This window comes from Diabrotica undecimpunctata, chromosome 10 (genome assembly GCF_040954645.1).
Source record: "Diabrotica undecimpunctata isolate CICGRU chromosome 10, icDiaUnde3, whole genome shotgun sequence".
Lineage (NCBI taxonomy): Eukaryota > Metazoa > Arthropoda > Insecta > Coleoptera > Chrysomelidae > Diabrotica > Diabrotica undecimpunctata.
Genome location: NC_092812.1, coordinates 46,390,103 through 46,405,845, shown reverse-complemented (window position 1 = coordinate 46,405,845; position 15,743 = coordinate 46,390,103). Strand labels below are relative to the sequence as shown.

The following is a 15,743-nucleotide window of genomic DNA, read 5'->3' as shown; positions in this document are numbered from 1 at the left end:
ACCTACTTCCTTTTGAAATATTTTTGAACAATCCTTTGCCACTGTCATCTGTCTAGCTATTTGGCGTAGTGTGTCCTGCATGTACATAGATTTCATTAACATATACAATTGACTTACCTTCGCTTCTATAATATTTACTTTTGTCCAAATATTTAATGCGTAGAGCACGAATATCATTCCGTTAAATTAATAAACGTCGGTTATATTATGTTTTCTTCCCTTTAAATCTTAAATCTTTCACAATTCTGTAGGGAGAACTCACACTTCCAGTCCACTCGTACACCTCTTCAAGCCTTTTCTGCAAAATCTTCACTGATACACGACAACGTTCAGTCTCATGAAAAAGATGAATGGCATTTTTAATGAACTGTTTGTCAGGTCAGAACTCCCTCTAGTCTGTCACGGTTGCTTTCTTTTTAGCAAGTGTTGTAGCTGGAAATTTTAGTGTATTATTTGACTCTGCGTTTCTTAACATACTCGCTTGTTAAATGATCCTTTCTACTGTACGTAAAGATACTCCAGTAGCATCACTCACACGTTGTTTAATACTGGTTCGATTATCTTCTTCAGGAAATAGTATTTGCATATATTTAAATACATTGTAAACTATTCCTTTGGATTCTGGTGTCAATCTGACCTGTTTACTCGTACTACACTTAACCATTCTACAAAAGAGTTCTAATACGTGTGGTAGCACCTTTCTTGTTGAGATTCGACAACATAATGAGCCTAAATTACGAACTCGTTTGAAATCCAGTGACTAGAAATTCTCGGAAACAATTCTTATCAGTTCTTTGTATGTCCGTAACGAGTCGTTAAGGAATCATGACTTTATAATTACGGTTTTAATGTAACTGATACTAAATTAGAAATTAACTTTTACCAAACTTTATAGAGTATCAATTATTAAAGATTGTATTATAACAAACAAAAAGTTTGGTGTATATAAAACAATCTGTGCACAATCAAAATCCATTTATTATTTAAGTGAGTAATAATTTTGTAACTAGTGCGATTTCAAATAATTTAATTTGTTTAATATTATAACGCCACTGCATGGGTCTGATCATAGATATTCTATTGTCTGCGCTATTAACTATTTCGTTTGAAATAAGCTTTAGTATTAATGAATATGACAGTTCTTTAGACTTCAAAAACGTGATTTTCATAAACTTTAATTACAATTTACGCCGTTATTAATCAAAATTCAAAGTAGGCGCAATGATATGAAATGACTGTAATTTCGAGACGAATCTATTCATGTAAATTTTATTGCAGGTGAGTGCCATGACATTTTCCACAAGATGTGTGTGATCTTCTTTATCTTTTAACTTAACCCTGTTAATTTATTGAAATCCATGCAACACTGTACTGTCCATTGTGATACTATTCCTATTTCGGATCAACTTTGTAACTCTGTATTATAAATGTTAATTTACCAGAACATGATTATCTGTTTTTAAAATATATCTACAAAAATTTTATTTAAAAAATTCTTTTATAACAGGTATAATGATAAAAACCCTATCGGGCTACATCACAAAACATTTTCGGAATAACTATTCCATCATCAATGATATCTGGATGTACATGTTTGAAGCCGTTAAATATATGGGTTAAAAACCCTTTATATGTAGTTTAATTAACTTTGACTTATATCTGTGATAATTAAAAACTATGATGTTTAAGTTACAAAAGGAATTAATCACATGGCAACGTAAGACTCCACTGGGGTTTCTAGTCCTTTGACGAAGTGTCTGGAAGACTTGTTGATAGCACTTGATAGACTTGTTGATTAATTCCTTTTGTAATTTAAACAGCATAGTTTTTAATTATTAAAGATGTAACTCAAAGTTGATAGCAACAAGTCCTCACAGACACTTCCTCTAAGGACAAGCAACCCCAATAGAGTCTTACGTTGCCATGTGATTAATCCCTTTCGTAAATTAAATATCAAAGTTTTTAATTATCACAGATATAAGTCAAAGTTAATTAAACTACATATAAAGGGTTTTTACCCATATATTTAGCGGCTTCAAACATGTACATCCAGATAGCATTGATGATGGAATAGTTATTCCGAAAACGTTCTGTGATGTAGCCCGATAGGGTTTTTATCATTATACCTGTTATAAAGGAATTTTTTAAATAAAATTTTTGTGATACATGGTATAGAGCCAACTACAGGAATTTAGTTTCCTTGTGGATATATCTACAACTTTAGCATTGATAGTAACTCCTCTTCGGTAATTATAACACTAAAAGCTTAGTTTCTGTAAGTAATTTTCTGAGTATTGCACGCCTATTATTAAATGGAATAATTTTAGTTATAAAGTATTAAACTGTGATAAGGTAAAAGTGTCAATGATGACGTGCAATGAACTTTCAACGAAATAATGTATACAGAATGCCGAATAGAACGGTTTAGAACAGTTTCGCCTTTATTTAAGTGTGCATAGTTGATTTTTAGATCTAACAGTCGGAGTATTAAGACATTTGTGTGGTTAATATAATTTTTTGTTAGAACTGCCCTTTTATATAATCTCGAATGAAAATATATAATATAATGTATCGATATTTAAAGTAGGAAAATTTAGCAAGTAACTATTATACATTATTAGTATCTTTCTAAGATCTAGCGTTATATATTAAAGAAAAATATCATGCTTGATATATCAATTAAAAATATTATACACAAACCATTTGATATCAAGCTTAAAACGCATATTACTTACATTTTTATATGTATCTAAACATTAAGTAGGGTTCGTAACACAATCGTATACAAAAGGTCTGTAAGTGCTTCATTCATTTCAGGTCAACATATTGTTCCATACTTTTCTGTTACTGATCTCATTTATAGAACTAGACTAAAATCGTGTGGTTGTCTTCGGCCAAAGACGAGCCCTATTGAATTTGAGGTAGGTATATAGTTTCTTTAGTATATACATTCACGGTGTGTCAAATTGCATCAAATTCATAGACGTGTAAATTGCTAGTATTCTGCAGGTTAAACAAGTTGATTGACATGCCATTTACGTCTATATATTATGGTTTTCCTGATCCATATTTTGTAATTTTTGTAAAATTACTATTGAACTGCCTTATTTATATTGTTGTGTAGCTTAATTTTTTTATTTGCTTGGTTGTTGTACTATTTCTTCTGTTTCTCATCATCATAAACTCTTTATAAGAGTGTACAACAGTGGCCTCATTCAATATTCCTTAAGAGTTGCCTTCAATGAATCATGAGGAGGGGAATCGTGAATGGTGGGTGTGTGCTTGTTATTAAAAATTAATTTACAAAGTAATAGAGGAGTTTTAAGCTTCATGCAAGTGGTTTTGTGAGGAAAAATGTGTAAAATTAGAGAAGCTACGCACCTTAGAGTGTAAAGGTTTGTGTAGAGGACCCCAAGTGGAAATTGATTTAGGTATGTTTGGATTGTTAGATGAGATTTTATAGAAATTACGGAAGTAAGGTAATGTGGAAGTGTTGTTAGACTCAATATCCGGAATAAGGTTTGTAGGTGTTGTTCTGATCGGCCGAGACAGAGTAGCAGCCATGTTGGCCGAAGTAGACGTGGGTACAGGTGTCTTGCATACCCGATTTACGTTCGTGCAACTTCGTGAGTTCCAGTCGCGGTGCAACTGAAACAAAATGGTTACCTTCACCTTGGGTTCTTGGTTAACAAAAGCAGCAGTAAGAAAGCATTAGTAGTTGTATATTTACGGGTTAAAAGACAGTGAAATGCTTTGACGGGTACACAATGCGCGCACCACCACAACACTATAGTTAGTAAGCAGCTCGGAAAGTCTAAACGTCTCTACATACGGTTTTACGTCTGCACAATGACCTCTCAACATATAATACTCGTAGTTACAATTTTATAATTACACATTCTCACCAATTTTTGCTATTTGCAGTAGTAAAAACTTATTTTTTTAATTATATTGAATTTTGATGACAGTTTTATATGAGGCCAATTTGTTTCTTTCTTAAATTTATATTTACTTTCTGTTAACATTTTATAATTTTTATAATAATAACATGTATAGTAAAAAACTGTCTATGGTTAAAATTAGTCTCATCAATATACTAAAAATATTTTTAGTAACAAAAGGTAGAAGAAATTAACAACAATCAAGGCACTGAAATCACATGTAATCAGCTCCAAACTAACGTGGGAATGCCTTAAAGTAATTAATTAAATGAATTAATTAAGAAAAACTTAGTTACCCTCTTAGTTAATCCTCTTATGGATTTCGATAGATACCGGAGTGAAGGTGCCCCAAATTGCCAAAATACTTTTTAAGAGACTGAAACCTTTTTGTGGAATTCTTCTTATTGTTGCACCACTTCTATCGGAGATTGGAAATTATCAAGGCGATCATGATATTTTTACAACTGATCTAAAGAGCTCATTCGTAAACCACTCTCTCAAATTTCGCAACTATGATATTCTTCTACGACCTGCATTTCTTTTTCCTTCAATTTTTCCCTGCATTATATTTTGATGTAATGCCTATTTTTGTCCTCGCATATATGTGGCTCGAATATTTGAGTTAAAATAACCTCCGGCTCTTTTCCTATACGACGTAGCACTTCAACGTTTGTGACTGATCTATACAACGTATCTTTAGTATTTGACGGTGAACCACACCTCGAGGCTTTCAATATTTTTATATTGTTCTGTTTAAGAGTCCAGGCCTCTACTACATATAATAGGGTGTTAAATACATAGCCTATTAACATTATTAATAGTAGTGGGATACTAATGTCCCTATTGCAAAAGAATTTTTTCATCTTAATGAAAGTGCCCTGACAATTTCGATACGTCTTTTTATTTATTTGTTTTGGTCTGCAGTATCATTTATTAAATTTCCCAAGTACTTGTAGTTTGACACTTTCTCAATTTGAGTGTCATTTACACTAATCCACGTTGCTTGTAGCATGTTCTTACCGAAAACCAAATACTTGGTTTTCAGCGGTTTTTGAATTGGTAACAGTTTAACTATATATGAAATCGAAAGAGAAGTATATCACAAAAGATCTAAACATTAACCAGGCTAGCAAGAAAATTAGAAAATCAAAAATATTTCTTGGAAATTATAATCAAAAAAGATTCAAAGATCGTGTGTCTACAGTTCTGACGCCCAACTATTTTATAAACCATAAAAGGGATCATGCTCCAAGTAATACCTACATCATAAGAAAGCTCTTTTATCACACTGTTTGCATATGGATTTTTGTAAAGTTATTTTTCCAGTTTAGTCCGGGGGTAGAATTCATTTGTTTTCAAGTGAGATCTGTCAAAAATGTATCGTCATCGAAATTTTTCCTAAATGTAATCAGTCGTTTTAAAGCTCCTGTGTCACTAATACGCCGTTAGATACAGAAAACAGTTTTTATCTAATTGAAAGTAAATTTACGATCATTTTTATAATTCAATGGTCGCAATTTTGAAACGGCGTGGCACAGGTGTACAAAAATTTGGACAGGAGCTCATGCTATATATTGTGCTTTAATAAAATTTTCGATGACATCATATATTTGACAGATGTCAGTGATAAAACAATTTCAACAAAATAAATAGACCTGTTTTTCCCAAAAAGCTAAACACTATCAAATTATTAGGAGAAGGCAAGAAAAGGGACACAATATATCTTATAGGTGGTATTGTGACTTCTGCCCTAAAAGTTGTAACAGCAATAGTAACGTACAAAACTCAAAACTAAAAATAACAAAAACCCATAACAAAAACAACAAAAAGGTAAAAATAAAACATTTGCATAAAAATAGGTATCTATTTTAACTTTTATGGATAGTTGGTAATATTTTAGGATGTCTATACTGAAAATTTAATCCGTTTTCAACTTAATATACTTTAAAAGGACAAAATTTTCAATTCGAAAGTCTAGAGCCTATAATTGGTCAGTATTTGCAACGTTCTAGGCTTATGTAGATCAGAAAAATTTAGGTAAATAACCAGAAAATGTTCGGCGGCCTTTCAAAACTTTTTTATTTAAATCGGTTTGCGTTATTATAAATATTAGATATTTCGTTGCATTTGCTATACGCAGTGATACAACAAAAGTTATGGTTTTATATAGGAATCTCCATACTTGCTCTCTAAAAGTTTCTTCTTCGTTCACATGAGATGTTCTGAACCCATCAGATGATAATAAAAATCTGGAGAGAGATCAGATGAGGAGAGAAAAGTAGGATTTTTGGTCAAATTTTCAACTTTAGCTCCAACTTCTTTGGATAAGAGAAAACAGGCACCGTTCTAAGTGGAAATTTGATAAAGAATTCTGTTTCTCTTAAAGTCTATCTTCCACTTCTACCAATATCTGACAAGCCCCAGTATAGAACAAAACATGTTAATACTACCGCCTAGAAACCCAAAATAAATTATATTATTTAAATTAGTAATAATTTCCGAAAATTTTGGAATTATTTAAACTGCCAAATATACTAAAACAACAAAAATTTGGTGAGAATGCATTTTCATGATTACTTTTTTGAAATATATAGAAAAATCTGTGTAATCGATCAATTCTAGACATGTGCTTTTAGTCTAATTAGTACTATCTACTGTATATACGTTTGAAGATTGACGAGACTAGTAGAAAAGGTCCATGCTTACAAAATATTGTACAGGTGATTTTTGTATTAAACAAATTGTAACGAGAGAAAAATATTTTGTTTTCACTTTAATAGTAACAGGTTACTTGAAGTTTCCAGTTCATAGCACAAAATTACAGAAAAAACTGCGGTATTTATACTTACAAAAGCATGAAGACAAAAAATAAAAAGTAATCAATACTTTATTTCGATATTACATTAAAAAATAGATTACATAACACAATAAAACCGTGTGAAACAAGAAACGCAAAATATATGTACTTTGTTAAAAAGGCAAAAAAAAAATCTGGAACTTTATGGTCGATAACGAAAGCAAAACTGAATAGTCTACCGTATTTGAATCGTGTAGTTATTGAGTGTTAGGAGACCTACTAAACTTTTTCTTGCACATATAGTAAGCGTCTTAAGTTTGCTCCCAATTATTTGGATTTTGAATAATTGAATTAAGGCATTTGTACAACGTTTTTATGTTTAAGTGACGTAATTATTCAAAATGGCGAACAAATGTAAATTTGCAAAATTATTATGAATGGGATGATATGACAAGTAATACCTAACTTAAAAGCTCTTGTGCCACTCAACATCTTCCTATATTTTTGTGCGATTCTCTGCCGTTGTTTCGGAAAAAATATGTACTATCCCTAATAATTTGGTAGCCTTCAACTTTTAGGGAAAACTGTCGAACAGGTCGACTTATTTTTCCACTTTCTCACATTCTGGCAAAATTTATTTGTTTCTGTTGACATGCTTCGGTCAAAAATTATTTTTTCATTGACATTAAAATTATGACATGGCGTGTGATTGGTAATTTGAAAGCTTTTGTCACTAAGAACGTTTCTAAAAACAAAAATGAGTTATTCTTTCTTTGCGAATCTATTTTACCTTTATTTTTTATGCTAAAAAATGGCAATTTATTATATATGTCAATTAAACTTCTTTTATATTATTATACAGCTTTTGAAGAATACAAAAAAATTTTCTCTTTTTTTCCCATCGTATGTGTATTTTAAAGATGATGCCAAAAATTTTTCGTCTAAATTACTGCTCCACGTCGGACAGTTATTCTGTGGAACGGCAAATCTGAAACATAAAATTCGAGAAAGGTTTTAAAAAGAAAGTGCCCTTACGCGATAGTTTTCCAGAAAAATTGATATTCCTTAAAAAAAGAACATTTGGATATTTGGTGCTGTTTTCGACTATTTTTAGTCACAAAAATTTTATTATTATCTTTTTTTGTCAAATTCTGGTTAACTATCATAGAGAAAACCAAAACAACAAAATGCATAAAGGTTTATTAAAATTGACCGACTAAGTCCGGGATTAACTTTCAGTTAGTTTTAAAAACTTAGTTTTTATAAGAATCATTAATATTCGGATAAAGTCGGTCGATTTTAATAAACTTTGACGTCTTTCGTTTGTTTTGGTTTTCTCTATGATGGTGACAAAAAAAATAATAATAATAAAATTTTTGTGACTAAAAATAGTCGAAAAAAGGTCAATTTTTGAACAATTTTTTCAAATGTCCGCCATTTTGTTTTTTAAGATTTTCAATTTTTTCGTAAACTATAACGTAAGGACACTTCCTTTTTAAAATGCTTCTCGAATTTTCTGTTTCAGATTTGTCATTCCTGAGATTAACTGTACGCCATGGAGCAGTAATTTTGAGACGAAAAATTTTTGGCGCCATCTTTAAAATACACGAGCAATAAAAAAACAGAAAAAAATTTGTAACGTTCAAAAGTTGTATAATAATATAAAAGAACCTTATTTGCCATAATAAATAAAATACAAAAAAAACTGTTAAAAATGTGCCCTTTTTTAGCATTCTAGACGGGAATAGTACCTTAAGATAATTTTCATAATTGAACGGTCGCCAAACCAGCGACCTACCAGAATTATGATAAAAGCGTACTGAGTAAGACAATAGCGTTCAAATAGTGAAGACTACCAAATTATTGGTAGTAGTTAATAATTTATTTACATTTTGGCCAGTTAGAATTGAACGGTCACTATTTTGAAACTCCACGACAGAATGATACAAAAATGCAAGATCATTTTGCGTGATATCACAGATTTTAAATGAGGTATTACTTGAAATATGATGCTATCTAAAATAATTTAACAACATCAAAATGGCGTCCATCTGCCATTTTGAATGATTGCGTCATGAGACATAAAAGTAATGTACAAATGTCTTGGTTAAGATACCTAAAAATGTATCAATGCAAGTTTTATGATGCATAAAATAGTTTGGGACGCATTTTACACTCGCACTATACTCTATGTAGTTTCTTTATGAGTGAATCGAATACTGTTAAAAACAGACAAGTACTTAATTTGTCAAGAAATAAAACAAAAATTCGCCTGAAGTCATACTTCATCGCCCTCTGTATACTCTATCTATCTAACCTTCGGCCAATCATATCTCATTGCAATATATGTGCCTTAAAATGGGCCCCACTAATTGTCTTTGATGTACTCCAATTCAAATACTAAATTGTTGGGTTTACAATGCAACACAAGTTTGGTTGCAATACAAGTTAGGGTTTCCAGATAATCACGAGAGCATATTTTCTGAATTAACTAAGTCACATAAATCATTTGTTAATTGGGGCTTTACTGAAACGACCATTATTCACGACATAATGAGCGATAAAGTCTGAATTCAGAAAAAATTGGTTCCATTTTTAAACAGATCGGGTACATAACTTTGACATTAACTCATTAATTTTTCTTTTTGGAAGACAAAGCACATTTCCCGCATTTATAAGATAAATTAAAAATCATCCTGTACATGGAAAAAGCAATTATCTTTATTTATTTAACAAAAGGTACGAGGAGTATTGGCAAAAACGTGAACATAATGCCACACATATGCTTAAATGAAGCTTCCACACGCTTATTTTTCTGCAGTACCATCTCTTTATACCATTAAAAATTATGTATGAAATGACCATTTTAAATACGTGTCGATAATGTATAATGACTTTTAGTTTTTTCTATATTAACTCAAAATGACAGCTTAAGAAGTTTTGATGGCATTAAGAGACGGCATTTCAAAGGACGACACCTTTGTACAAGTTACATTATATTAACATGAGACATAACGAGCTGCACTTGGTAAGCATTTCTCAGATAATAGTACCTTGTTGCGAGACATTATGCAGCCTCTTATGGCTCGTCGTGGTGGTACTAGCATTGTTGAGATCAGTTCTAGGGACACTCTGGACTAGTGCAGTAGGACGCGTGTTATTAAGGTTATTGACTACACTGGTACCCACACTAGTTCCGTGTTGTGTAAGAACGGAGTTGTCAGTGGAATGGGAGTTGGTACCAGCCGAAGGGTTCCCATTGGAACCACCGTATAGGCTGGTTCGCCGCTCTTTCGCCATCCCGGAACTGCCGCTGGTGCTTCCCGATCCTCCACTCGGGCTAGAGCAACGCAGACATTGCGGTAACCAGGAGTGTCTTCTTATTATTTTGCGATATTCCTTCCGCACCTGAGAAGAAAACCAAATCAAAACAGTGCGACAAACTAACTTAAAGTAACTTAAAAGGGAGCAAGTAAGCAAAATAATGAAATACGGTGCTAGTACAAATCAAAATCGGAAAGTGAAGTGTTAGATATTTCATTATTTTTAATTGTATTACTAAAACATTAATTAAATCAATTAGGAACAACTGTATTGATAATTAACATACATTAATTATGTATGTGATGGGCAAAGACTTTCCCAATTAAAACGTATATACCTAACAGTTCTACGTCATCTAACTCATATCTAACACAACACAGTGAAAATAATAAGCATTTATTGCATTAATTTAGAGAATTTACTTAGTGTACCACTAAGAAAACTTTTGAAATCATTTAAAAGCAGCACATTGAAGTAAATTTAAAAAGTTAACGCTTTTTTAGATAACGCTTTTTATTTCACTTATGCAACTCATTGAAAATTTTAAAGAAGTCTACAAAATATTTCATTCAAGTTATTTATTTAAACTTTTTTTTACATTTTTATGTACAGTTGCTTACTACAATTAGTACTACACATGACTTAATTATTTTAAATACGGCAATATAGTGTAAAATGATTTTTAAATAATAGCAATACCAGTCTACAATATATTTTAATAAATATTTTATTATTTGGATACTTATTAAAACCTAAAGTGTTGCCTTCTTCATAAAACAGTTGTTAAAAGATAACAAACAGTATTTTCCTGTTGCAACTTCTTAAGATAAGGGTTCCAAACTTACAGACATATTATTTTCTTTATCAACTATCTCCAAAGAAACAAATTTTTAATATTTCTTTAGTTTAAAGCTATAATTTCAACTCTGTGTTTTTATAAAAAGCGGAACATCGCTTTTGATAACTTCTGCTGTGGTTGCAGATGAAACGTTAAGAAGAAAAGACATTTGACAAAATTCTACACAACATGGTGGAAGTCCTACTAGATGGGCAAAGACTTACGCATAATCAAAAAAGGTCTTCTTTTGCTATAGTCAACAATGAGAGAACACATGAAGTGAAAATTCTACGAGTTCCACATTGATTATATTGTCACTTCTTATATTCATCATGTACTCGGAAGCAATTCTCCAAGAATCCATACAATACATAGAAGCAATTCCAATTGTAGATATGCCGATGACACCGTCCTTTTTGCCGACACTGGACAAGGATTACAGCTTTTAGTGAACAAAGTAGTTGAAATTGGTGAGAAATATGAAGTTGAGATAATTAAAACTCCGCGTGCATGACTTGTGAATGGTAAGTAGGGAGAAAACGGATGTAGTGGATAGGTGTGAGATGGACGTTCACATGTAGAGCTATTTGCAGAATATCTACCCGTAAGGCGTGATATACGAGTACATCTCATTGTTGTCAGTAAGTAAGAAGAATTTGGGGTCCGTGAATGTAGAGGATGTCAGAATCAATAACAACAAAAATCAAATTTTCTTCGAAGATATTGATGACCGAGGATCTGGACCACCAATAAATATAAAGAAAACATTAATTTTAAGTTTGGAATTAGGAAAATGGAGTAATATGATGGGAGTAAGCTAGAGGTTCCTCATATTTCAATAAATAAATCCACTTTTTCGAAGCTAGATGTTTTCTTCTTATATACTGGTGTCTCGGATACGGTTATGTATTGTGACATCTTCCACAGGTTCTTGTCTAAATTGCTTCCTACCTACTGACAAAAAAGACTTATTTCACGCCTTGTCGTAAGGTATCTTCCAGATAGCTGTGAGGGTGAACCTCCGCCTCAGACCTATCCACCATATCCGTTTTCTCCCTACTTACGATTCCCAACTTGGACATACAGAGTTGTAAGTAGCGAGAAGACTGTGGGTTACGGTTGTAGGATATTTTAAAGAAACTAGTTCTGGAAATATTGTCTTGTATTTCTGTTATCTGGTGCATTTAACGGGAACTAACCATAATTTTATATGAAAATACGCTTATTTCCCGAATTGGAAATCAAAGCGTCAAAATAAACGTATTTTCAATAAAACTTGTGGTTAATTCCGATTAAATACAGTAGATATTTTAGAGAACCCTGTACCTGCTGTGGTTTAAAGGAGACAATGGTGTGGAGTGTCAACATACAAGATACCTTGGCACAGTATTAAATGAACTAAATGAGCAGTAGTATCATTCCTATGAAACAAAATCAAGAATTTCAAAAGCAAGAAGAGCTTTCAAGAGCAAATGTCCAAATTATTCAAAACACAATTTGAATTTAAAATTGAAACACATATCACTCCATTGCTAGATATTCTACATATTTTTATATGTAGTAGTCTTGGACCTTGACCGAGTCAAAAGCAGATACCGGAAGGATTTCAGATGCGGAATATCAAATACCAGAGTACTCCAAAAACTCACAGAAAAAAATAATGTGCACAGTAAAAACGTAAAAAATTAATTAGAATATTCAAGTTACATTATGAGACCTAAAACCAAATAAAAATTACTGAAATTCTGCAAGAAAGTTTTTATAATAATTCTATCTTACTGTAATGTCAAAAACTATACGTAAAAATCATAGACCCATATCTTAAAAACAGTTTTAAAATTACTGAAACTACTAAAATGTAATTGATGTTGTAGTTTTTTTAGTAAATATTAACAGTAACTATAATCGATGTATCTTATGTATTAGAGTTTAAACGATAATTTAGAAAGTTAACATTAGTTTTGTTCAAATACTGAATATTTTGACTATTTAATGGTTAAACAAATTACAAACTGGAAAAACGATTTATTTAAATGTTCTTGTAACATAATTTTGTTTCATTTATTAATCCAATTATTTGATTGTCCTATGCACATTCCTATTTTGTACATTATTATTACATGCCAAAACTAAACAAAATAGTTCCTATAAATTATTCATGTAGTTTAAAATTTCTATACCAATGGACAAAGAGAATTACATTCCCCTCAATTAGTAACAATATTAATTCACTGGAGCATGTAAAGAATTTAAAAATATTATTTGAACATATTCTGCGTAAACAAAAACATGTTTAACTCCTTAAATTATCGATACAAACAAAAATTACAACAGAGTAGATCGTTCTTTGTACACACAACATCTTACCTTCTCGTTCTGTATACAATGAAATAAGAAAATAAAGAATCCTTGTAACGAATTTAATATTGCGAATATGTACGCCATGGCTACTGACTCCTTGTTCAGGTATAAGAATCCGAAGGTCCAAGTCAAACCAAGAAGAAAAACTAAGATGAATGCTCCTTTCAGCCAAGCGCTAAAACACATTTAAAATATTATTTTATAGATTCGCTTGCTAAAAATATAGCTAATATCTATTATATGTTTAATTCTATACTATTAAGCTTGCAAAGGTTATAAAAACAAAACTAAGTTGAGGAAATGTAAACATTGGTAAAATAGTCCGTTGTGAGGGTTGTGTAAAATACTTTAATTTCTCTGATTAAATACTACTCAGCAATTTATACTTGCTACTCTCATTAAATATAAGATCTTTAATGGGTTATTAGCTTTAGTCTATCCTTGATTGTCTTAACTTTGTTCCTGTTTTAGATCATAGATTTCAAAGTAGTCTTGGGACCTAATTGATCGCCACACTGTGACTTAAAAGATCTTTTGTGTATCTCTTATATCATTTTTTATGTGCCATTTTCTCTAAGAAGCTTGACAATCATCACGGACATACGCATCTAGGATGTTACTGCTCTAAATAGTTCAATGGAGCCACCCTATACCTCAAAACACACTCTCAAATTATTCAACCACGCGATACGTCTTCTCCTCGGTTTCTCCTTCCCTGTATTATCACTTGAAGCAGATTATAACTTTCACCTCTCATGACATGTCCCAAATACTGTAACTTTCTAATTTTAATGGTATTTAACACTTCCTTCTCTTTTCCTATTCTTCTCAACACGTTGACATTTATGATACGATCCACCCGACTTATTCTTCCCTAGGCTCATAATTCTAATCCACTGACTCGGTGGTTTTAGGTTTTTAAAAGATCTTGGAGGCAGTATGGGTTGTCGATGCTCACACTGTAATAAAACTCCGAGTAATGTCCTCTGTTTCCGGCAACAGAGTCGGAAGTCGAAACTCAGTTTCTGGTTGAAGAATCTACGTGATTGGTATCAATGCAGATCGATTGATTTGATTAGAGCAGCAAGTTCAAAAATAAAATAGTCATTATGACTGCCAACCGCCGTATTGAGAAGACACTCTAAGAAGAAAGCTCAATTTAAACTCTAACGCCGTTGCAGCAAGGAATTGCAGCAATGACAAACTAACAGCAATTTCGTTACCAACAATTCTTTTATGGTCGGGTTACGATACTTTGTTGTGCTTAGCCACCGGCTTAAGGGACTGTTTGAAGTTCTAAGCTGTTAAGTACTCACGAGTTGTACATTTATGAGTCTTTGGTGTTACTTAATGTTTATTAGGTTGTTCCGCTTGATAATTGCTGTGGTAATTTTCATACAAGTTTCTGCGTTCCTTTATTAAACTGTAAGTATATAAACAAGTAAAATTCTTACATCCACTCTAAAGAACGAACAAAAAACTTAAAGTAGAACACTTTTGCCACCTCTGTATCAGACGGACAGTCTTAAAATATGAAGAGTATAAACTTTTAAGACAATTATATTGCTTTTATAGTCTTTGCACTAATATCTAAAAGCCTACACTACCTAAACGTGCACTAAAACTAAACTACTAACAAAAATTAAATACAATAAAGAAAATTCTTACAAATGAGCTTTTATTTTGATATGAAGTGCATTTTCCTCCTTTCCACTACCATAGGATAAGATCGCCATGCAAGAGAGAGAAAGATAGTATTAGAATTAATACCGAACCACACGATATTTACAACACATTTGAGCAAATTATACTGATACTTTATTTTTTAAGCATAGCTTTATTTTATTTTAATACTAATTAGAAAGTTGTACTTTTGATTGGACAAATATTCGAAAGTTTGAGATAGAAAAACTTATCTGATACATCCGCCATTTTATTATTTGCTCTTTTTTCGAATTCTGTCAATATTAGACACCTGCTAATATCGGCAAAAAACTACAGTTTTCTTGTCAGCTTATCCGCTAATTCATTGCATTCCGAGATGATGCAAAATATTAGTATATAAGTTATCTATTTGTAAGTTTTCCTTATAGTCCTAATAATAATTTAGAGCTGGCCACAATGCCCTGACATCTAAACCCATCCAAAGTTTCCTGATCGATGTTTTCGTTTACTAAATTGTGGCATACAATTATTTTTGCTTCGGATTCGTAAACCTTTTACGGACAAGACGGTCCTGACCGTTCAATAGTTTTCGTCGTTGTAGGACAAGACGATCGCAGCCGACAGAATCATTCTTTATAAATAAATCTCATAAAAACTTTCGATATTAAATCTTTATAAATATAAAATTTATAAATTATAAATCTATAAATCTCATAAAAACAGAAAATTTATGATAGAACGACACTATAATCTAGTCTTTAACATCTGACTTTAACAGTCAGGTCCAATAAAGACTAAACTTTTGGAAGCTCAAGCT

At 31.7% G+C, this 15,743-nt stretch overlaps 1 protein-coding gene across 13 annotated transcripts in view; it reads right to left on the bottom strand.

Moving 5' to 3' along the window:
- The window catches only part of LOC140452463 (latrophilin Cirl-like), a 931,875-nt gene that overhangs the window by 7,337 nt on the left and 908,795 nt on the right, over positions 1-15,743 (bottom strand). For 10 of the 13 annotated variants that reach the window (XM_072546736.1, XM_072546737.1, XM_072546735.1 and 7 more), the window contains 4 exons: positions 14,930-14,974; positions 13,268-13,436; positions 9,928-10,146; positions 3,382-3,648 (listed from right to left, as the gene is read on the bottom strand). In XM_072546736.1, the coding sequence (XP_072402837.1) occupies positions 3,382-3,648; positions 9,928-10,146; positions 13,268-13,436; positions 14,930-14,974 (700 nt within the window). Of the gene's footprint in view, positions 1-3,381; positions 3,649-9,791; positions 10,147-13,267; positions 13,437-14,929; positions 14,975-15,743 lie in introns of all 13 variants that reach the window. The other 3 variants (XR_011952194.1, XM_072546741.1, XM_072546734.1) reach the window with 3 other exon arrangements.